At 35.4% G+C, this 25,054-nt stretch overlaps 1 protein-coding gene across 2 annotated transcripts in view; it reads left to right on the top strand.

The window, feature by feature from the left end:
• The window catches only part of LOC111517960 (protein 5NUC), a 47,528-nt gene that overhangs the window by 3,058 nt on the left and 19,416 nt on the right, over positions 1 to 25,054 (top strand). The window contains exon 1 of one of the 2 annotated variants that reach the window (XM_074184284.1): positions 2,690 to 3,131. The exons of the other annotated variant lie outside the window; for it this stretch is intronic. Coding sequence (XP_074040385.1) covers positions 2,784 to 3,131 — 348 coding nt within the window. The 5' untranslated portion in view covers positions 2,690 to 2,783. Of the gene's footprint in view, positions 1 to 2,689; positions 3,132 to 25,054 lie in introns of those variants that run through there. 2 annotated transcript variants of the gene reach the window in all.

Below are 25,054 nucleotides of genomic sequence, written 5' to 3'. Positions count from 1 at the left end.
AAATATGAAAGACAAATTAATAGCCTGATAAAATCCAACAAACAGATCTTTAACAACAAAGCATTGAACAGATACACAGTCAACAACCCAAAAGCACCAAAACTCAACGCACAGATAAAGATACATAAGGAAAATGAACCTATAAGACCGGTTGTCAATTTCACCAGAGCATCTTCATACAAAATTTCAAAAATCATAGCCGACGAACTGAAAAACAAAATCATCAGGAACAACGACCACAGCATCAAAAATACAATGGAACTCACAGACAGAATCTCTACGACAAATGTCAGTCCGAACACTAAACTGTTCTCGTTCGATATAAAAACATGTACTCCAACATACCAGTCAACGAAAGTATAAACATCATATCTGAGAAACTAAAACACCAAAACATAGACAAAACCTACATCAACCAAATGGAACACAGTCTAAATACAATACTTAATCAAAATTATTTCGAATCTGAAGGGAAAATTTATAAACAAACAGATGGACTAGCGATGGGATTCCCACTATCTAGCATTATATCCGAAATATACCTGCAAACCATAGATGAGAAAATCTTAACAATAATAAAAACACATGATGAAAAAGGAGAATGGTTCAGATACGTTGACGATGGACTGTACATATCACAAAACAGTGGAATAAGAATAGAACAAATAACAAAATAAATTAACGAAATAAATCAAAAACTATGTTTCAGCATTGAGGAAGAACACAACTCAAAACTTAACTACCTGGACATAACCATAGGATATAACCACAACAAAACACAATTTCAAATGGCAATATACAGGAAACCTACACAAACAAGCTCCACCATACCCGCAAGTTCAAACCATTCACCATCACACAAAATGGCTGCCTATAACGCATTCATATATAGAATGTTGAGAATACCACTCAGCAATGAAGCCCGAAATAAAGAACGGAAAATCATATACCAAATAGCGAACGAAAACGGATACACTCAAAAGATAATAGATAAACTAGAAAACTAACAAACATCTTCAAACCACTGAACATCAACATCACATACAAGCCGAACACGAAGATAACAAAAAAAATAAACAACTATGAAAAAGAAGAAGACAAAGACCAAAACGGGATATACAGTATACAATGCTCGGACTGCAACAAATTCTATATCGGCCAAACCAAGAAAAAACTGATCCAAAGGTACAATGAGCACAAAAATGCATACATAAATCCAACAGTATATAAATCAAACCTTGCAACACATGCCATACAAAACAAACATAATTTCTCCCCACCAGAGAACATAAAACTAATAAAACAAATCAACAAGAGAAACCGCATGGACATTTGGGAAAACTTGAACATCCATAAATTCAACAGTCATGAATCACTTATCGAGGAACAAGTACAAATCAAAACACAACAAGATCTCAAACTGTTTGAGGAGTGCCTAGAAGATGACAGTACTACCAACTGTCGAAAGCGCTCGCAGATAATTAATAGAAGATATAAAGCTTCAAATCTTTTTTGTAGAATTTAATATTGAAATATATGTATATATATATATATATATATATATATATATATATAGGGAAATAGAAAAAGAAAACAACTATATCTGCTGTCAAGCTTAATGCTTTGTGTGTATATGTTGTTTAGTTAAAAAAAAATCTGCAATATTAATGTAATTACATAAATATTTTTGTTGTATATTCATTCAAACATTCACCAAATATATAAATAATGTCTGTTTTTTTGAGAATAAATATGTATTTATCTATATGTAAGCTATTGGCCAATAGCCAGAAACACGTGTTCCGCGGTTTGCCAATAATTTTTATAAATTATTATTATTATTATTATTATTTGGCTTCAATAATACATATAATCAGTAAAAATAATCATGTGCGATCGGTAACGAAGATAATGAATATTGACAAATAACGAATGAAACAATCATTCATTTTGTGACTTAATTACTATACTATCGTGTCTGTGCGACATAAATAAGGGTACACGATATTTTGCATAAAAACTAGATCTTATCAGTCCAATCGGAAAGTTTGCTTACAAACAAAAAGTTTTGTTCACATTTGTTCATCACTAAATGTTTAGTGTTCACCTTGTTCGATTAAAGACCTATTTATTTTGTAAAAATTTATTTTTAATTTAGAATAAAGAAACTTTTCTAGTAACTAATATTACTTGAAAATGGTCTAATAAACCGAAACGGGTCGTAACAAATAATAAACTTAGTAGAAATTGAACAAAAGTTATTTTCTTTATTACATATTATTTAGTGTTCAACCGACTGATAAGCCAATTATGAAAAGTCAGTCTTGTTTCGATTTCATTTGCCGATCCTGTTAATTACGGTACCCCAAAATCATGAGTACGGCATTGGCTTCTGCCCTGATAGTTTATTAATACGAGCTATTTGTGCTTTAGTAATTTTGGAGAATAGCGAATTGAAATCATTAAAATCTAAAAAAAACTTATTTCAACTGTTTGAAACTTGCACTAAATTATCCAATGTCTCGACATGTGCCTATCACATTTCATATTCCGATGATAAAATTAAATCCCCACTGACCGGGTATTGTAAACAAATCCCGAACACAAAACTCTGAGTGACTTGGAGCTGATAAATGGGCTACTAAAATTCAATGAACTTCTCGCAAATCTACAATGAATGATTTTTCCGTGTAGTGTACTTTTGAGCGTCATTCAAACTGGTCTGGCCGCTGCACCCGGTGCCCCACGCTTACCAAACCATTTGCGTCGGTCTTCAGTTACTAATGTCGAACTTGCTCTTAGTTGGTTTCGTGCTACTGTCCTCACTGGGAGCTGTGCTTTGTGATTTTGATCTCCTCATTCTCCACAATAATGATATGCACTCTAGATTCGAAGAGACCGAACCCAATTCGGGGACGTGCAAACCGGAGAATAAGAACAGATCGTGTGTTGGGGGGTTCGCCAGAGTGGCCCACGAAGTCCGCAGATATCGTAAACTAGCCCAGGAAAACAAAGGGCCCCCGGTGCTGTTTTTGAATGCCGGAGACACGTACGTCGGCACTGTGTGGTACAATCTGTTCACTTGGAATATTTCCCAGGAATTTATCAATATTCTTCAACCTGATGCGGTGGTGAGTTTTTATGTGTGAAGGGTGATCATTATTTAACTCGTCACTTCACTGCAGTAATTGTAAGTGAACTGAATTGACAACTATTCATTGAAATGAATGTGTAACTTGAGAGTGAATGTGTGACTTGAGAAAAACGTCTCAACGTTTTTCCATTAATGAACAAAGAATGGGAAACCAGAAAAGAATGAAAGCACGCAATTTGAAAATGACAATGGAAACTTGGAAATATGGTTTCAAGTAACACTTTATTACGAGATTTTCACAAGCATTTTAGAAACCGCCTGAAGAAGCTACTGTAAAGTGAAACGCTTAATACGGTTCGCTATAATGTTTTTTGGATATCTCATAATAAAGTGTTATTTAATACGTGTATCATGGATTTTTATCAATTATCGACCAATTTCATCTTATGAAAATAGTGTAAATCACATAACACGTGTTACTCTGTTCAATATATTTTCAAGCTTAATCTTTTTCAATAAATTGATGAATGTAGCCGTTACTACGTGGTGAGAAATCATAATGAAAAAAAAAATGAAACTTTCTATGTTTTTCACCACTTTTATTTGTAACTAACGTTACTGCAGTTTCGTCCTATACGGACATTATCAAACTTATACAATAAAGTTGTATATCTCGTACGAATATTGACACACATACATCATCAACACAAACCTATCAACATAATCTAGTAGCATATGCTCAACAGACTATTGAATATTCCATTGCTTAATTTTCAGAAAAAACTGAATTTCATCAAACAACTGTCAAGTCTATCCCACTTATGATAACGATAATGAGCATCACAGGACATTGACATACTTTGGTGAATCCACGAATAACATCGCTCATTTTTTTGAAAGAAAAGACCTGGACGTAGCTTAGAGAACGAATAGTAACTTGAGCAGATTCATTGAATGGAATGAAGACAAAACTTCAGTATCGGATAGATACTGAATATATGAGTTGACTTGTGGTTTTTGCCCCACAACTTTATATTGGCCAAACGGGGAGTATCTTTTTCCAAAGAATTAGAGAACATAGGAGTCGTTTCTTGAACATGAAAACAATCATACATTTGAAAACCATTTTTTGACAGAGGAGCATGAGTTTAACCTAAAGTATTAGATTTTGAAGAGGAAATTTTGAAACTCAATATTTTAAAAGCTTATAAATTTATAGCTTTGAGAATTCTAAAATTTACCTAATGACCAAAAAGAATTAAATTCTTCATTTTTTCTCAATCTGTTTTCTAATGTAGAAATAGGTAATTAGTTCATTACATGAACATTTGATGAGTTTGTTGAAATTTCATTTTACGGTATTTCTATTTCGAAAATAGTTTATTCTTACTTAAGACCTGGGCAATCACAAAAATCACATGATTTGAATTGTCATTATGTAAAGCACCAATTGTTATTTGTTTATAACATGTCCAATAAATGAGTTGGTTGAACATTTTTTATGATTGAATAAAAGTAATCCTTGTGGAGAAAAATCATTGATTATTATCAAAAGAGCTAAGAAATTATACAATAGGTACTTATCTTAACGCTCGGACGCTAAAATCTGTCTATGTCTTCAGAAATGGAAAAATTCAAGTTTATACGTAGTTTTTTCATTGCACAAAAATAAAATATTTCATAAATGCAACTTTTTGTTTTTCTTTTCTGTGTTGTTGGATTTTGTAAAGTCTGAGTATAGATCACAGTGTATTTTTTGTTTGGTAAGAAGTTCTAATAATAATATACATATTTCTAGGTAAATAATCGTCTTGAGGTCACTCGGCGATTTTGAAAAAATTTTTGAGTATTCTTACGTATTTTGATGCGTAGATTACGAATCCGAAAGAAAAGAGAAGCGCTCTCTTTTATTAACAAAGTTACGGCCCTTCAAAGTTCAGAAAAAGGCAACAGCCTTCTTTTTCACAAGATACACTCTTTAAAAACACAAGCATTTATTTACTAGATCACCTATACACCTTATTCCTCCTTCCTTGACACTTTTCACTTCAATAATCAACATTTTTTCAATAAAAATGTTAAAAAATGTACGGATCTGCTTTTTGGTTATACAGTGTCACACATAAAGTCCGCATCAAATGGGATTTTTTTTGTTCATCTCTTCAAGCAACTTTTGATATCTCCATTAGGTTGTGCTTTAAAAATGATTCCAAATGACATGCATATGACCGATCAAGTGATTTTTCTTCCCTGTCAAATTTGACATTTTTTCCAAAAAATGTTCAGAAAAGCAGTTATTGCTCGAAATTTCGAAAATCGATAAAGAGAAAAGATGATTGTTTTTTCATTTTTTACCCATATATCAATTTTTAGCTCTCTAGTACAAATTTAGTTTTTTTACAGTTTTTCGAAAATTTGACATTTGCTGATTTCTCAAATTTAGCCAAACCTCAATAAAGTTAGTGCTTTATGCCTAACTTATCTTTCCAACGCATTTTTATTACCAATTGCAATTCTAAATACAACTTATTTCGCAAAAATTTAAAACATCAGAAAAAATCATGCCAAAAATGATGCAAAGTTGATACAGTTTTTAAAAACAGATAAATATTTCACTTTATTTCTACTTTTTGCGAAATAGCTTGATACATGAGCATAATTAAAAAACAATATCAATGAAAAGTCAATAATTTATTCTTTACTGCACTTTTCAAACAGTTAAACTTTGATTTACTAATTTCGAAAAATTACAACGAAATTAAACTAAGGGTACTGTGGAAACAATTGAACTGAACTTCATAAGCAAAATATTTTATTGTCATATGACATTTGTTGAATAACTCAAAATAGTGTTTATCAGTTTTAGATTTAAAATAGTTTATTCGTTGTCTAGTGTGTTGTTAAAAATGATGAATCTTCAAGAGAAAATTGAAAACTCTTGGTGAACTTTCTACAAGATAAATTATAATCACAAATGAATAATAATCAGAATGAGCCTACCACAAGATATAGAACAACTATCGATGCGGTTTTCTCTAGATATCTTTCTAATTTTCATTTGGAAACATATTATGTATCTTATTTCTCATAACATAAGCCTATTGTCTTGGTCTTGCAATCAGCCGCAGTAAATTCAAATATTTGTAGAAAATTATTATATGTATATACATGTGTATATTATACATGTATGTATGTACAGGGTATTTCAAATTCTACCCCCACCATTGTGATCTCCTAATTATAGGAGAGATACGTCAAAGCCTAAATTGACGCAAAGTTGCGTTTTTTGTGCTTAACAAAATACTCTTTTGAAACTCTATGGCGCCCATAATAAAAAAAAAGTTGATGGTGATTGCCAGAAGACGAAACGTTGGATAATAAAACTGAACATGAAAAGGTATAGCTGAAAAAAAGTATCAATGAAACTGTGTTTTTGGTTTTGAGCTATGTTGTCAAATAACGCTTAAAAAATGAAACCAAAATTCCGATTATTAGTTTTCTCCGGATGTTTCCGGAAATATTCAGAAGAGTATTTTTTCAAGCACAAAAAACACAACGTTGCTCCAATTTAAGCTTCGACGTATCTCCTGTAATTTAGAAGATCCCAATGGTGGGGGTCGAATTTGAATTACGCTGTATATAGATCGAGCTAAAGAAGATTTACTTCAGTCGTATGGTCTAAAACATACTCGCTTTTATTGTCAATGATGTTTCTTCAATAAAACTTTCATTTGAATTGCATATCGTTTTTGCTCTGTTACAAAGACAATTTATTTTACTTTTTGACCACTCGCACGATTATTTCATGTGTAGTGAAGAAGGAGTTGACTATCTTGTTCTACCTCTATTGTGACCCTTATGGTCGGTTCCTGATCGTTGATGTAATTTAAAAAAGTATTCGGATCATCATAGTTTTTATTCCAAACAGCAAATATATCGTCAACATATCTTCACCTAACTTTGGGACCGTTAGGGTAAGTCTCAACAAAATATTCTTCAGAATGTTTCATATATACGTTACTTAGGTAATACAGGGGAAGTCATAGTCATGCCAAATTCTTGTTGATAGAAATCGTCTTCATATTGAAAATATGTTTCGTCGCTACATAATCTTTAAAGTTCTAATATAGCAATAACATTCGCACAGGCACCGTTCTTAGAGCGGTGCCTGTGCGAAATATACATAAGTATATTTCGACGTTATTTGGTTTCCAAATGTACCTAGCATTTTCATAAAAACATCAATAATTCAAGAACGGTTATAGTCAGGTACCTTATATGAAATCATATTGTTTCCTGGCCTATTCAGGGTACCCCACTCTATACACACATATAACTTTGTAGGTGCGTGTGGAAGATACCCGACTGAAAAACAACAACTAACCCAGCTAATACCGCTGCAGAAAGAGTCCATGACTAGGTTAGGTTAGGTAAGGTCCAAAGTGAGTGGGTCTATTCGACCCTCCACCGTAACCTTTGCGGGTTACGTACGAGTACGGCTCTGCCGAACTCTAAAGACCTGTTCGGTCCCCAGCGGGGCAGGCACAAAGTATATGCTCTGTTAATGAGGTAGTCGGGTAGTCAAGTTGCAAGATTCCCACATTGATACCCACGACAACCTTCCCATATGAGGGTTTTTGTACGTCATCTACACCTGACAATGTCTTAGATTCAGCCCTGCAGGGCTTTTTTGCCTCTGGTTTTGGTGAATCATCACTTGAGCACAAACGCTTGCTAACCTGCTCATGGGGGGTTTGTTCCCCCACCTGAGAGAGATTCTGCGAACGCCGCAGCTCTCGCTCTTGAACTAAATTCACAGAGAGGTCATTTGGACTCGTAAACTCGACATCCATCTCCTCTGTAGACTCGCTCCTGAATTAAATTTACAGGGAGGTTCATTGGAGTCGTAAACTCGACATCCATCTCCTCTGTAGACTCGCTCCTGATCTAAGTTTAAAGGGAGGTCAGTTAGAGTCGTGAGCTCGACATCCATCTCCTCTATAGACTCAGCGTCAGAAAGAATTTTTAAGTTTACTCTGTCCATAAAAGTCCCACGAGTAGCTACGGAATGAAGGTCAATCACGGCAGATCCCCGCATTACCGTAACAAGGCGATGCTACGACGAGAGGGCGCCCGGTATCTCGAAGGTTCCGTAGAGACAGCTGATAGGCTCAGTGTCATTCATCCTCTCGGCACGGATACACACACCTTAGGATTGAGCCATCGTTGGGATGCCATTCATTTAGGGAATAACAGGACCACAAGTGATTCTGTCAGTCCTGATTTCAGCGGGGCTACGTGGAAGCAGACATCCGATGGCCGGTTGCTCAACCCACACATCCCAAGACAATGCACTCGCCGAAAACAGCATGCACAGTGGTTCAGACAGTGAAAGATGAACAAGGACATCCAACCCGCCGTCCATGACTAGCTAGAATTATATTTGTTTGGTCGTGACACTCAGACGGTTTACTCCGTTCTGAAGAGACCATAACCGGTACTGATGATGGGGCAAGTACTCCAAAACTGGTCTATCGGTCGGTCATATCGACCAAATTAAATTAATTTCTGTTTTTCATAGTGGGAAATAACTTGCGACGAATCTTCCAAATCGAAGATGTTGCACAGGTGCCTGATGGTTTTACTTCATTTCTTAGCACGGCATTAGCTGGGTTACGGTAAGGTCAAGGGTAACTTGTTTTCACCTCAACCTGAATCATGTCATAGGCACCTCTCCGGAATATTATTCATTATTCCGACTCCCACCCCAGAGTACGTGTTTGTGGAGTTGTTTCCTGCCTTTTCTTCAGGGGTGCAGTGGGCATCCCACTGAATCAACTGCAGAAACCGTTCAGAAAAATGTGATATGTTAGAATCCCAATTGGTTTGTCAGAAAAATAGCGCAAGAGTATTCCAATACTACAACAATTCGTTTCCCGATCGTTAATTACCTAATCGGCGTTTTTTGCTGTGCTTCAACGTCGATTCAGGAACAATGAAAAAGATTTTGAGAAGAGGAGAACTAAAAAACGTTTTGTAATATCTGAAGATACAGAAATTGACGTTTTAGCCTACTTTATTTCTGTGTCCACCCCCCGTTAATATTGATGCAGTTCTTATCATGATGTAAACTTCTTGGACATGTTATTACTGTTTGTGGAACTTGGTTACATTTCTACGACCCCGAAACAAAGCAGCAACGGGTGGAAATGTTACACTCTGGTTTTTCGAAGACAAAAAATTTCCGTGTTCAGAAATCTGTTGGAAAAGTTCCTGTCTCGGTATGTCTGGAATGATCATGATTGATTTTCTGTTAAAGAGTTGAACAATAACTGTGGAATACTATTCGACGTTACTGGTCACCCTACAAAGAAAAATTATGGATCCTAAAAGACACAGAAAGTTGTCTAAAGGTATTTTGTTTCTGCAGGAAAATACTCCTCACATATCACATGTTGCCATGCAAAAAAATCCGGATTTTGGGTGCAAACCACTGCAAACTACCCTTATTAACCAGAGCATGCCCTTTCCAACTATCATGTCTTTTCACGAGTGAACAAAAATCTAGAAATCTAGATGGTTGTAAATTTCCGTCCAGCGAAGATATGATAGAAGTTTGGAGGCGGCCTGGTTTGCAGAGCAAGATGCTGTATTAAAAGAATAATAAAATAATTTGAAATAGTGGGTGAAAACTTTTCAATACGTCCCCTTACACTATAATTATAAATATCTTTCTTCACGGGACTGCATATTTTCCAAATATATATTTGCTGATAAAAATATAAGCTGATAAAGATGACACAATAAATCAGTCCATTGGTATTTACCATTATCACTTCACAAACATTTATTGTACATTCGCCCTTCACAGGCTTTTTTCCTTTCCGACTGTAATATATTAAACGCCTCTATATCAAAAAATAATTCAAGAATATTCTGACCTTCATGAATCGAGTGTATGTTATCTCAAAAAACAACCAGTTCAGAGCCAACATCCAAATAAATCATTTCAATAATAGTTTTGATTTCTTGGCAGAATATTACAGTTGCCAAACAGATCCGTATCAGCACTTAGTCCCTTCGATCGTTTACTATGTAGTAACAGTAGTAGATGGTGATAAATAATTCTCCAAATATAATTAACGGAGCTTCAATCACTCGAAAAATATTTCGATTGTATTTAAAAAAATCTCAGTACAGATGTTTGTTACTTATACGAAAAACAGTATGATTTCTGAGATATTTCCATCTATCTACGAATAGCATAATAGGGATAAATCAATATTATGTAGTGTTCTTATGAGAATAGAATTCCTATCGAAGATTAAGTATAAGGTTGTTTCAAAAGTTTTGCACCATTTGATTCGGTGCACATTTACCAACCTACTACTCGTAGGTTGGTAAAAGTGCCTTCGCCTGATTGGTGAAGTCGGTTGGCGGTTGGCGAGAGGTCTAGGAATTATGGTGGGTAAGCAGAACTTCGACGGTGAATTCATTTAATTTTCGGATGGTGATTTGTGAAACTTGCGGACGGGCATCGTTGTGGATCAGAATTGTACAGCTTCTGTAAACCAGTGTCTAATGCAAATTTTGGCATGTTCCATCGATTTTCTCACAATAGTGAGGTTGCAGAAAGTTATAGTGAATTACACCAGCCGTTGACCACCATACAGTACCCATCGTCTTTTTTTTGGTGGGTTTTCGCCTTTGGGAATTGTCTTGCTGGCTCATCGGTGTCCAACCATTATCCAGAACGTCTCCTGCTGTCGTAAAGGATCTAATTTTCATCACACGTAACGATCCGTGCCCGCACCGATTGTGATGGGTCAATCTCTACCATTCTCGAAAGTACTAGGCCAGCCCGCTGCCTCATATAAAAGCGCGCGTGCCATCCAGCCAGTAATGTCATTTGAGGATATTACGAAAACAAGTGAATTTAGTTAGCGACTGGCTAGGTAAAGTGCTGTACGTGTGGTGGTGAATACTGTGAGTGGTGTCATTAGCAAGTTTTCAATACTCGATTCTTCCTTCCTCGTATAACGCCATCTAGGTGACTAGACAGTAACTATTTCCTGTTCGATAGTTGTCAAACTGTACACTAGATGGCGGTAAGCTTCAATGCGAATCAAGAAGTTTCTAGTCTACATTCTCGGAAGGACTAGGCCCGCCCGCTGCCTCATATAAAAGAGCGCGCGCCACCCAGCCAGAAATGTCAATCGACGATATTAGAAAACAAGTGAATTTATTTAGCGACTAGCTAGGTAAAGTGTTATACGTGCGGTGGTGAATACTGTGAGTGGTATCATTAGCAAGTTTTCAATACTCGATTCTTCACTTCGGCATTTTTGAAGACAAAATTATGTCGGAAGCAAAAAAAAAGAAACGACAGTATAGCGCGGAATATATAAAATATGGATTTATTGAAAATCCCACAAATCCATCTTCGCCTATGTGCCTTCTTTGTCAAAAAACATTTCCGAATGAAGCGATGAAACCCTCAAGGCTACAAGATCATTTGAATAAAATGCATTCAGATAAAAAAGACAAAAGTGTGACTTATTTTCAAGAACTGAAAAAGAAACACTCAGCTCAGCCAACTGTGTCAAAACTTTTTTCAGCGGCTTCTAAGCAAGAACCGACGACGGACTCCGAGCTTCCTACAATATCTCCTTTCTAATTGCTCAAACAGGTAAACCTCACACTATTGAAGAGGATTTAATTTTACCGGCAATAAAAGAAGTAATAACTACTGTGCTTCATAAACCAGCGGCAGATATTATCTGAAAAATTCCTTTGAGCAGGGCCGTCGCTATAGGGGGAAAGCCTCCCCCTCCTGCTTTTTCGACTTGGGAAAGAGTTGGAAATTTTTGGCCGTGAGAATAGAAAAAAATAATATTGAAAAAATGAATGAAAATTAAAAAAATAAAAATGAGAGAAAAAAAAGGGAGAGGTAATAAGAAAAGGGAAAGAAACGGGAGAAGGTTGGGATTTCCCATACATAACTTGGAGATCCCATACTTTAAAAGTCTGATTGTTTGAAAACTTCAAAAAAGTTTAATTTCTCCCAAGTAAGAGAACGGTCCACAAATTTTGAAGTGACAATTTTACAAAATTCCCAACTTCTCGCTGTTTTTTCGAATTGAAAAAGTTGGGAAATTTCAGGCCGTGAAGATAATGGTAGAAAATAATAAGCACAATATTATTTGAGTATTGTTTCCTTCATTTGTATTGAATATTCCTATACATGGCGGATATGGTGGACGGCCAAGGACCTTGATCCAAAGTAGAATAATTCCCATTATTATTTTTATAATTACCAAAATTTATTTTTGTTTGTGCATACCCTAACGGGCATGAGCATCCAGCCAATATTTGGATAGCTAAGTAAGAAAATTAATATATTGCAGTAATAACTAATCCCTCGGCTTTAATTTTTTCGAAAGTTGGGAAATGTTGCTGGTGGGGTTGGGAACATTTGGACTCCCTTCTCCACCTGGTATTTCTTTTCGCTACGGCCCTGCCTTTGAGCAATGGTTCCGTGCAAAGACGAATTGATGAGATGAATTGAAACATTGAAGAGTTATTGTGCAATCATCTGAAGACTTCTAAATCCTCAATTCAGTTAGATGAGTCCACTTTACCAATCAACTACTATTGCCAGAAATTTAGAGATGGATACAAAAGGAGAAACCATATATAATACACTGGAAAAAATGTTTTATGAGGAAGAAATTCCACTGATGAATATTATATCAGCTGCTACGGATGGCGCTCCGGCTATGACAGTATGTCACAAAGGCTTCATAGCGTACTTAAAAAATAAATTTCCAGGTGTGGTCGCTGTACATTGCGTCATTCATAGGCAACATTTGGTTGCGAAAAATTTGAGTGACCACCTCTCTCAATCACTCCAATATATCATCAAAGCAGACAATAAAATCCAAAACAGCTCTTTGAATGACAGATTGTTTAATCAGCTTGGTGTTGCTAATGATGAAGATTTCAACCGATTTGAATTTCACACTGTCTGTCTGACTCGATTTTACAATCTATTTGACTCTGTAATAGAGTTCTTGGAAAACAAAGACAAAGAATTGCACGACAACCTCATCACTTCAAAGAATGATATTGCGTACTTGACAGACCTGTATAAATTATTCAATGATGTCAATCTACAACTTTAAGGTGACGACTTGAATTTGATCAAAACAAAAAATGTCATTGCTGCTTTTGTGGCCAAATTGCTCTTGAACAAGAATAATATGAGCAGAAGTGAGTTTCGCAATTTCCCTAATTTGTCAGCAGTATTCTTCAACAACGACGACCTGCTTGTTTACTGCCAACATTTGGAGAACCTCCACAGTGATTTTGCAGAACGATTCCAGGACATTTTAAAATTGGAAATACCGGACTGTGTGTTGGATCCTTTTTCAAATATCAACACAGTAGGATCACCCCAGCTGGAAGAAAAATTCATAGAACTGATAACGAACGAGAAAATAAAAATAGAATTCAAAAAGCCAATCCCGCAATTGTACCCTGGATTGTGGTCCATCGTTCAACAATTTTTGATAGCATTCCCATTATCTTATTTGTGTGAACGTGGATTTAGTGCTGTGGCAAGTAAACAGAGAAATTGATTGCAGATTACCGAACGCGGTGACTTACGGTTGTTTTTGAATAAATTCGAGCTTGATATTAACAAACTTGTTGAAAAGTCATCAAATTCATCCTTCTCATTAGATCAGTTTTAAAATTCAAATTGAAATGTTTGTTTTAATAACATGAATAAAAGTTTCCTAATATTACAAAATGGTAGTTTACATTTCCCTTATCAGAAAGTTTTATTTTCACATGACACACATAATTAAATTATCAAAATAATGACTGCGATTGAGATTCTTAAGATTTAGTAAAAAAAATGGGGGGCGCTAGAAAATAATTAATTCTTGAAGTGGGCGGTAGACAAAATAAGTTTGAGAACCTCTGATCAACACTATCATTGCCAAATTCCTGGTTATTTTTTTGGGTTGTTTCGGCAGCGATCTGGTTCAATTTGAGATCGTAGAGAAAAATTTGCCGAAAATCGTTTAACAACATCATACAGTAATAAGCTGAAAACTGGCAAAAAATTAACTTTTGGAAAAAAATTAACAGCGTTAATTATATTATACAAAATTCTTCATCAATCCGTATATACAATGACACAGTAAACTGAATATTTATTGAGATATGAAGTTAAAAACACTACATTAAAATTAACCCTCCGATGGCTGACAGTCCCGCGAGAGGTAAACCGGAAAACGAGGTTCCTAGGGACCTTAAAAAAAATATACTGAGGTCACATGGATGATAAGTATGCAGATGTGTGCCTACATGAGTATGTGTATGAGTATGAGTATGGTTGTATGAAGTGCCTGAATTATATAGATAGGTAAGACGCGTAACATATGAGTCGTTTGGCAAAAAATGAAGATTGATCCTAATTCAGGTAAAATATTCTCAGATAAAATATTCCTGGTTTATTGTATTACTGTATAATGTTATTACTGTATTGATGAAGATTGTACATCTGGTGCTTGGCAAGTGAATTTTGTAATTGACATAAAACGATCATGCAATGAAGCAACCTTGAATATTGGATTATGAGTTGAACCCCATAGTTCCTTCACAGGCTCGGTGTTAGATTTTATCAGCCAAGCATACAAAATAATCGTTACGAACGCGTCAAACTCTTTCAGAGTCAATGGTTTCCATTGCTTCTGCTTGGTAGGATTTTTTTTATTCCATGTAGCAGGTACCTGGTTGGCCTTGCGATTCGTTTCGCGTATGATAATTTGAGCAATATCTTGAAAGCGGATCATAAATCATCTTTTTCGATGGTCCTGGTTTGTTTTTTTTGTAGTCGATAATATTATTAGCACGTATACCACCGCTCGGTGGAGGATCTTTGTACCATTTCGTACCATTTTTTTTAAATAAAGTATATTGCATCAGTCTCAACCTGGCTGCAATTGATTGACATCGATTTCTATCTTTCCTTCAATATCGGACACATCTCTATCATATTCTGACCGATACGTAAGGTCAGTGTCATCATCGCCGTTATCGAAAGGGTTATCATTGTCGCTCATTTCCTCAGTCAAACGCTGGTAGCGTATAGTATTATTATTCAGAACCATGTTCGCAAGATTCCACTCTTTATTTTGCATTGTTCTACAGAACAAAACCAACAAAACAAAATTATACAGTAGAAAAAAATAAAACAAACAAAATTACCTTACATACATGAAGAATAACGAAAGAAACAAAATCATACACTCAAAAGAATCAAACAATAAAACTCAAATGCACAATAATACGTATTTACTCATCAAATGATGGTCTCACATTGGCTGATACCTGGCTCAAATACACATTCAACAATTTTTTTCCACAGTAACCTTTATATTATATATACCTGCGTATATGTACCTGCGTATGTGTTGAAAATGGCTTAAAACAAAAAAAAATGGAACCGGTGATTGAATCGAGTAAAAACTTGTTTTAATTGATTCAGCATATCGTTTTTATGGAATACATATAACGCCATGTTTCCAGCTCATGATAACAAAAAGTTATGAACTCACAAATATTGTAAAAGGTCCCTACGGACCTTCTCACTGATCGGAGGGTTAAACATGAATTGGAATAAAATATTCAATATTGCTTGGTGCTAACAAATAATGATTATCAATACCTTTCTCCGATCCTATATTTGTCATTTGAATTATTTGGGTTCAGAATAAAATGTTTGTAGCAGTTCATACTAATTTTTTTGGAATCCTATACCGAATTCTTATCAAGTATCTATATTTTTTATTCGAATAATCAGCATTAGCTTTTTATTTAAATTTGGGTAATTCTTTCCAATTCATTTTCTATATTCTGGATATTTCTGAGAGTTCTTTTCGAAAAATCAGGTAAATATTGTAACTAAAAAATGTCATCTCTAGGAGAGAAATTTTTCTATTATTCAGTATCACTTGAAGAATCAATTCAAAAACGCTTTTTGCAATGCGTAGTAAAATGTCAAAACTTATTCTGAATATTTTTTTCATGACCAACAAGAGTAACCTATGCTTCTTTCTACATCACCGATTTTGAAAGGGTTCAATAATTTCATTTGCTTTGAACTCAGTTTCTATTATCAAGCAAACATATTCTGTTCTCTAAATTCAATTCCTTAACATATTTCACAAGATATGTCATGAATTTTTATGACAGTATTTTCATTAAACATTCCATATTATCGGTACTTCGTAGCTTCTCTTTCATTAGAAGCTTTTTAATTTGATTTTTCCTATCAAATTTTCTGCAAACGTATCTGTGGGTTTTTATATCACCTCAATCTATTGAAAACGCACTTTTACTCCACCGAAACTGAAGAACGCCTTCGTTAACCAAGTTAGCGTCATAAGGGGAGGATAATGAATTATCAGCGTATTTATGTTTTACACCCCTCATGCTTTTATTTCAATTTCTTTCGAAAAATTATGAATGTAATCTTATTATATATCAATTATTGTGTGAAAAATGTCACAATGGGTCCAAAGTCGCAACTTCTTTGCATGTATACTCTCTATAGGTATATCAAGAAACATAATTGACCGTATTAAATGATATTCGCCTGTGGCATCATTTTGGAAGTTGGTACCCTACGTTGATTCGAAATTGAATTCGATAAATTATCTCCACGTTGATACAAAAACTAATTTGATAAAATACCAGAAATCCTTAATACGCCCTTGATTTACCTCTCGAATGAAGAAACAGTCTCCTACCGAAAACATTATGCTCAGCCATTATACAGTTTTACTCAGCACTATCCTTTTGTGGATTATGTTGAATAGAAAAACAATTCTTTATATTTATTCATACTAACTGATAACACTGTTGAGTGATTTGTCCACTTGTGAATTGTTTTCAAACATTAGTGTTCATTTGAATATTTTGAAATATAGTAATCAACCAAATTACAACTGAAATGGGATTCACAGATTATATTTTAAATTCCTTTTGAAACGAGTACTCTTCCCAAACACCAGAACTGCAGTACTCTCCCGCACGCATTTCACCAACCAAATTTGTATACTTATAACCAAAAAAAAAGACCAAGTTAATTGCTTTTCATTAGTTCGGACTTCCATTGTCCAAAATGATATAAATTAATTGGAAATACCTGAAAGAAACTGTAGAAAATGCAATAGGATTAGCTGGAAAATAACAACTATATTAAGCACAAAAAACTGAAATTACAATGAAATAAAATACAAGCAACAACGAAAAATTGAAAAAAAAACTATTAACACGAGATGCAAATTAAAAAATTTATTGACAAGAAATGAAAATTAAAAGAATTAAAAGGTTCCAAACTAAGTTACTTCACAACGTTTCGATTGTTAATATCCACAATTATCTTCGGGTGATAACTGGAATTATTTCTCCGAGATCTGACTATTTATAGGTCATTCGAGTGCTTTCACCTATCCCCTCTTCTCTCTCTACCGCTTGGCGGGATTTGATCGTGCTTCGCTTGATAAGAGGTTTCCATATGTTGCGTATCTCTACGCTAGCTTGGCTAAATGCGTTGTTGGACAACGTATGTTCTACTAAACCAGTGTTCTTCCTTGTGGATGATTTCAGCTTGAGCCCACTTGATGTTATGTTGATGAGTCCAAACATGCTCTGCTATTTCGGATTTGCTAGTTTCTCCTCGCTGTGTGTGTTTCTTATGCTCGGCAATGCGAACTTTCAATGGCCTCTTAGTTTCACCGATGTATGATTCTCCGCCCTCGCAGATTATTCGGTAATTCATCAACCACAGGGTATCCGGTAATTCGGGTGAAAGCACTCGAATGACCTATAAATAGTCAGATTTCGGAGGAATAAGTTCAGTTATCACCCGAAGACGATTGTGGGTACTAGCAATCGAAACGTCGTGAAGTAAATTGGTTTGGAACCTTTTAATTCTTTTAATTTTCATTTCTTGTCAATATTTTTTTTTAATTTTCATCTCGTGTTAATATTTTTTTTTATTTTTTTGTTGTTGCTTGTATTTTATTTCATTGTAATTTCAGTTTTTTTTTGCTTGTTAGTTGTTATTTTTCAGCTCATCCTTTTTTAATTTTTAACAGATTCTTTCAGGTATTTCAAATCAATTTATATCATATTAGACAATGGAAGTCCGAACTAATGAAATGCACCACGAAACATTGTTAACTACCTTCAAACAAGTTCATTGCTGTTTAAATTAGCAGCCATAGGGTCCTTCAGTCGAATCAAAGTTTTGCATTTTTTACTTATTTTGGTAGTTCTTGTAAGCCAAAATACAATGGCAATATTTCTCATCGATAGTATTCACCGTTATCAAGATATGCGATTTTAAAACTGCGCGTTTGTCGGAAGCTAGTATGACATTACGAAATATATGCGATTGTCGGTACAATGTCTGAACTGTTATAAAGCGAAGCATTCGATATTCAAAGATTGAACGAAGGTGAGGACAACACAAGTTATTCACAACAGGTGGATTCATTCGTGGTTATGAAACATTTCAATTGAAATAAGGACTTCATTGGTGGTGAAATGACAGGAGTCAAAGTTTACGGATGTGCCTGACGAAAAATTATAAATATAAATGTCGAAAAATATAAATGTATATGACAGTTGGTGATAAACAGTGTACAAAACTGAAAATGGTCTATTTAGGTTTGACGCTTTGTGATTAAGTTGGAGTGAAAATCGAAAAAAGTGTGTGTCACCACACCTGGTTTTAGTTTTATGACGCATTCTGTCATAACTTGCAGGTACATGAAACTCAATAGTTTTCGGTGCCTGAAAATGATATTATAATTGAAAATATATGTATCAACGTATTATTATACTGAAGAGGTTTTTCCCGAAGCTTCAACTTATTCGAATAAGTGAAGTGCTTCATCAGACAATGACCCACTTTTCATGCCGTGAGGTGAGCGATCATTGGGTTCAGAAATTGTTTATCTTGAGCGGGCGCAATTTTTATCATTATCATTACCGGAAATTAATAGATATACAGATCTTGCTGAGTACAACAAAACGCATACCATTATAGAAAAAATCTCTATTCATGAAAAATTTCAAGGTGTAATGGGTTTTTCTTTGCATTATATTATAATATATTTCGGGGTGGGGATTGATTTTCTGCCCGATAAAAACGCTTTGAATTTTTTATAATCTCAACATTTTTCAAAACGGTGAAGTTATTGAAAATTTTTTTTATCGTTCGAATTTCAGGTCACTGAGTGGCTGAATATTAATTTGATCTCCAATTGATTACCTATCTCGGGCATCCCTTCTACAAATCTGTGGCTGGAACTCGTGTATGCTTTCTCACTGATTCATTTAAGAAATTCCCCATCAGTCGAAGCAATAAAATGTCATAACAAATTGTCATCATTCATGAGGAAAGTCCAGTCAGCAAAAGTTTCTCATTCTGAAATGAAAAAGTTACTCTTGCAAAAGGGTTAGTATGGTCATGGGGAATAATTGTTCATCGTTGCTTTATTGATTGTGCGCCACATCTTCAAACATTTTCGACAAGAATGTTGCTTGTCGTGGATAGTTACGTTGACAAGCAACATGCTTGTTGTGGATAGTAACGTAGGCGAATTTTTTTACGTAGGAAGATTTTTTGAAGATTCATTTTCAACTTTTTTTGCTGCACTAGTGAAGGATATGTATTCAGCTCCTCAAGATGAATGGCTTGGGATGTGGGGGTTGAGCAAACCGGTCATCGGATGCCTGCTTCCACGTAGCCCCGCTGGATACGGGAATCACTTGTGGTTCTATTATTCCCTAACTGAATGGCATCCCAACGATGGCTTAATCCTAAGGTGTGTGTATCCGTGCCGAGAGGATGAATGACACTGAGCCTATCAGTTGTCTCTACGGAACCTTCGAGATACCGGGCGCCCTCTCGTCGTAGCATCGCCTTGTCACGGTAATGCGGGGCTCTGCCGTAATTGACCTTCTTTCCCTAGCTACTCGTGGGACTTTTATGGACAGAGTAAACTTAAAAATTATTTCTGACTCTAAGTCTACAGAGGAGACTTACAGAGTCGAGCTTACGACTCCAACTGACCTCCCTGTAAATTTAGATCAGGAGCTTCTCAACTCCTTATCCAACAACTGAACCTACAAAAAAGGTTTGGTGGTGCAGCCGGGAAACGACAGAGTCGTCTCCCCAAGAGCGGGGTACCTTATGAACCCGCCTTGCACCAAATTCTTAAGCGGCGTACGCAGAATCTGTCTTAGGTGGAGGAACGAACCCCTCATGATGAGATTAGCAAACGTTTGCTTTCAAGTGATGATTCACCAAAAGCAGTGGCGAAAAAGCCCTGCATGGTTGAATCTGAGGTATCGTCAGGTGTAGCTGATGTGCAAAAACCCTCATATCGGAAGGTTGTCGCGGGTATCAATGTGGAAATCATGCACCTTGACTATTCGACTACCTCATAAACGATGAAACAGCAGAGCATAAACTTTGTGCCTGCCCCGATGGGGACCGAATCAGGTTTTTAGAGTTCGGCGGAGCCGTACTCTTACCATCTGACCTAAAAGACCACTCACCATACAAAGTAATCGGCTTCATTAAGAAGCTGGGTTTATTTGGTGGAGTGTGAATAGGTCTGAGCCACAACCCTTGCGGGTTGCGTTGGAGGGTCGAATAGACCCACTCACTTTGGACCTAACCTAACCTAACCTCAAGATGAAAGTGCAACGTACTTTTGATGTCTGTATTCCAATTAATAGCTGCTTTTCCGTAATCAATCAATAAAAAAAAAAGATTTTAAAAATATAAAGCACAAATTTGGTCAGAATATACATTCATTTGGAGTAATTATTATGTTCATATATTTCATTACCACACATCCGATGAGGTAGATTATCTTTAGTTAACCATATAGTCCGTTCGTCAAACAAATTGAGAGATCACGTGCACTTTTACATGTCTACAAAGTTATCCATTATTATTGTGAATTTGAAAATGATTTAAAATTCAGTGACTGTAACCCAATAATAAAATTTATTGGTATGGCAGCGTTTCAAAGTTATTTATAATGTGTAGCACGCTTCTTGATGCTTTATCTCACACAATTCTCCTGTTCAAAAATATTCATTTGGGTAACATGAGCTATATGGCTAATGGAATATTTGAATCCTGCAGAAAAAGGTTCATTAAGTGTTTTGATATGATGGCGCTTGAAAAACAATTATACCACAGAGCACATACACACATCATGATTCTTTCCGTCATCCTCTTGTTTCGAAATTGTCAAGAATTTGTATGCAGTTATCATCATGTCATGAGAAGTTAATTATATATTTCAGTGATGGAATCACTAAAAAAGTGGAGAACAGCCATCCTACATAGACTGATTATGCTACCATCCGTGTTTTCCAAATTTTTAACGACGGCCATCAAAGTTGTTTGATAATATAATTTCAAAATTTTTCAACATAGATAACACATGCAAAATTTTGATTAATACATGGTAAAACCTCTGTTAGTGGCTTAAGATACACAGTGAGTCTTCATAAACTTACTACAAGCTAGAACCGCCAGATAAGAACTTTTCGCCAAAAACACACCAAGTCTGTTTGTAAGAAGGGAGCAAGGATACTAAAAGTATCCAAGCGGGTCTAGTACCAAGAAACTCTCAGACATTTCTTCCCTATTGCTTGGCACCAAAATCGTCAATTATTTTTTAATTTTTTTGATTCTGGTGTACCGCAGGGTTCAATACTTTGCAACGGCCTGCTTCACATAAACAATTTAATATACTGAATCTTCAGCTTTGCAGGAATATTGGGAAACCATATTGTAGGACCTATTTTTATTGATCAAAATTTAACAGGGGAACTGTTTTTGAATATGCTGAAAACTACTGTTGAGCCTCTCATTACTGAAATCGTCGAAGCGAATCATAATGAATTCGATATGGATATTGTATTCTAACAAGATGGAACACCACCACATTACTCCAGACAAGTAAGAAACTATTTGGATACTACTTTTCCCGGTCGTTGGATTGGTCGTCGAAGTCCTACAGAATGGCCAGCCCGCTCGCCAGATTTGACACCTTTTGACTTCTTTTTACGGGGATGTTTGAAGCAAAAGGTGTACAAAACTGAACCTGCTTCAATATTGGATATATGGCGGAGAATAATAAATATTTTCAGAGATATTGACGTTACTGTGTTCGAAAATGTTCGGCGTGAATATCAGATAGGCTGTTAACATGTCAAGAAGTTCAAGGCAACAATTTCGAGCATCTTCTCAACTGACCTCAAGCTTATTACCTCATATTATGTAGTTAAATGTCAATGTAGTCAGGCAATTATTTAAAGTTCCGCCATTTTGTAATAGTTGAAGATATTGACATCATATTCTAGGGTTGTGAAGCATTTGTCAGGAGCTTCAAAAAATGTGTCACAAGACCCCCCTTTCCAGTAAATTTTTTTTCCTAGATGGCGCCCAGTTGCCATTTTGAAAGTTTCATTTGTCAATTTCACTTCAAAATAAAATATCGATGCATTAATTTCATTATTCCAAATTTCAATTTTTTGAGTTGACCCGTTCAAAAAATAAAAAGGGGGGGCATTAATGAAATGTACTGTATGATGGAATTGGTCGATACTCGATGGAAATTCATAAGGTATTCAAATAACGTTAGATTTTTCACTGAACAGTTTACAAAACTTCAACACGTGTTTCACTTTACAACAGTCTCCTCAGGCGTGTTCATTACTTATGACCTGTTTCGCGGAAATTTGACACTAAAGTGTTACTTATATCTTACTGTTCCCTGCAATATTTTCAACTACCTCCTATAATATGCGTAGTAAAGCCCGGTGCTTTTGGTCTCTCATCCCTCTTATCGTTGAAAATAATGGGAAGAATGAAAATAATGGGAGAATGAAAACTGAATTAATCATATCAAATCATGCGATAACATTCATGTCAGTAGGTATCGGAGCCTTTCCTATTCATTAATAGTAAGCGTTTCATTATTATTGTACAAGTCATTAATTATTTAAAATATTGCATAACGTGATTGAACTAAAAACATTTTTTATGTTCAGCTGTTATTATTTCTTATGTCAACTCATAATACTAATGACGCCTAACAAATACGACAGCAATTGAATAAGTTGGCCCTGAAAATTATAATGATGGTTTTTTGTTAAAAAGAAAAATCTTTATAGCTGGTTACATGATTTGAAGCTCTTAAAGCGTAATTACGAATAATGACACATTGAGTTTTTTCTCTTCATCAATCAGTTCGGTAAACTTCAAATGTTCTTAAATGTCCATTGTCGTAACAAATGTGGTCGTTCACATATCAGTTTGAAAAAAGACTTTAGCTTCCACAAGAATCTCAATGATTTTTGCCAAAGACGTATTTCTTCGGCGGGCAAAAACTCTTTACTACAAAATAATAATAATTAATTTTCTCGAAAACCATACATGTTCATAGTAGGAAAAAACAATAATTCGAAAATATAACATATGTACGAACGAAAAAGATAAATCAGAACTGAAAGTAAAGAAATAGATGATTCAATGTACTTTGAGAGTTTAGAAAATGATTATCAACAGCCTAAACATGAATACACATATCAGAATATATTCATACAGATATACATATATGAACTGAAAAAAAAGTGAAAATGGTTTCAGTAAGTTCAAATAACTGTCTTTGATATGTATTATGCGTCTTCTCATATGAAATATGTTTTATGAACCGGCCAAGGAAACTATATTTTTTTCATTTTCCTGATTCACTATTTTTTCTCGTAACCCCAAATTGGTTACAAAATCGCGAATAAAATATGGGTTTTCCTCGTGAAACATTTCTAGTCACAAGCTTTTACATCTAAGATTTATTTATACTTTGAATACAGTGGGGTTTATTATCCTAGGTTGTTTCAAAAATTTTGTTCGTTTCAATGCCATGCGATTTTTGATGCTCAAAAACGTGTTGGAAGGGTCAAAAATCTCAAAAAGTGGATGCTCTCTCAGAAATTGTCATGTTTCGAGGTCTGTTCTTTGCTTTTGCGCAACCAACATGCTCCTTTTTTGGATCGGGGTTACGTGTGATGAAATGTGTAACGGAGAAATTGAGGATAGTGTTTGGACACCGATGAGTCACCATAGGCCCATACCAAAGGCGAAAACCCACCATGAAAGACTATGGTTACTGTATGGTGGTCAGCGCCTGGTGTGATTCACTATAACTTTCTGTAACCATGCCAAACCATCACAGCAGAGTTATATTGTAAGGAAATCGACGAAATGTACCGAACATTGCGTCACCGGTAACCGATACTGGTCAACAGGAGAGGTCCGATCCTGCTCCACGACAACGCCCGTCTACACGTTTCACAAAGCACCGTCCAAACATTAAACGGATTGAGCGTCGAAGTTAGGCCTCAACCACTAGACTCCCCAAACCTCTTGCCAACCGACTACCAACTTTTCAAATACTTCGATAACTTTCTCAGCGGTATAATCTTCGCCAATCAGGACCAGGCGAAAACGGCTTCCATCTTAATCGAATCGCGAGTACCCAGTTTTTCTGCTGGCGAAAATAATCGACTTATGTTGTGTTGTGTGCATTGATTCTAATGGCGCTCATTTCGATAAAATTGAATAAGTACACTCTGAGATATCACGCATTGAAGTAGACTCATAATAACAGGCTTAACTAGTGAAACAACCCAACAATTGGTCTATTTATTATTCAAATCTTCAATTCTCTGAATCATTTCTAGTTACATGTTTCAACAATTTCAGTAGAATCTTATTCACATTTTTCTTGAACAACTTTCCATTTTTATGAATGGTGAATAAAAAATGACATCACTTATTCAGTC

Source organism: Leptinotarsa decemlineata, unplaced genomic scaffold (genome assembly GCF_025532065.1).
Source record: "Leptinotarsa decemlineata unplaced genomic scaffold, Ldec_3_MD MMD2_tig00026354_RagTag_RagTag, whole genome shotgun sequence".
Taxonomy (NCBI): Eukaryota; Metazoa; Arthropoda; class Insecta; order Coleoptera; family Chrysomelidae; genus Leptinotarsa; species Leptinotarsa decemlineata.
Note: the sequence above shows the minus strand (reverse complement) of the source record. Positions and strands in the feature narration are given on the sequence as shown.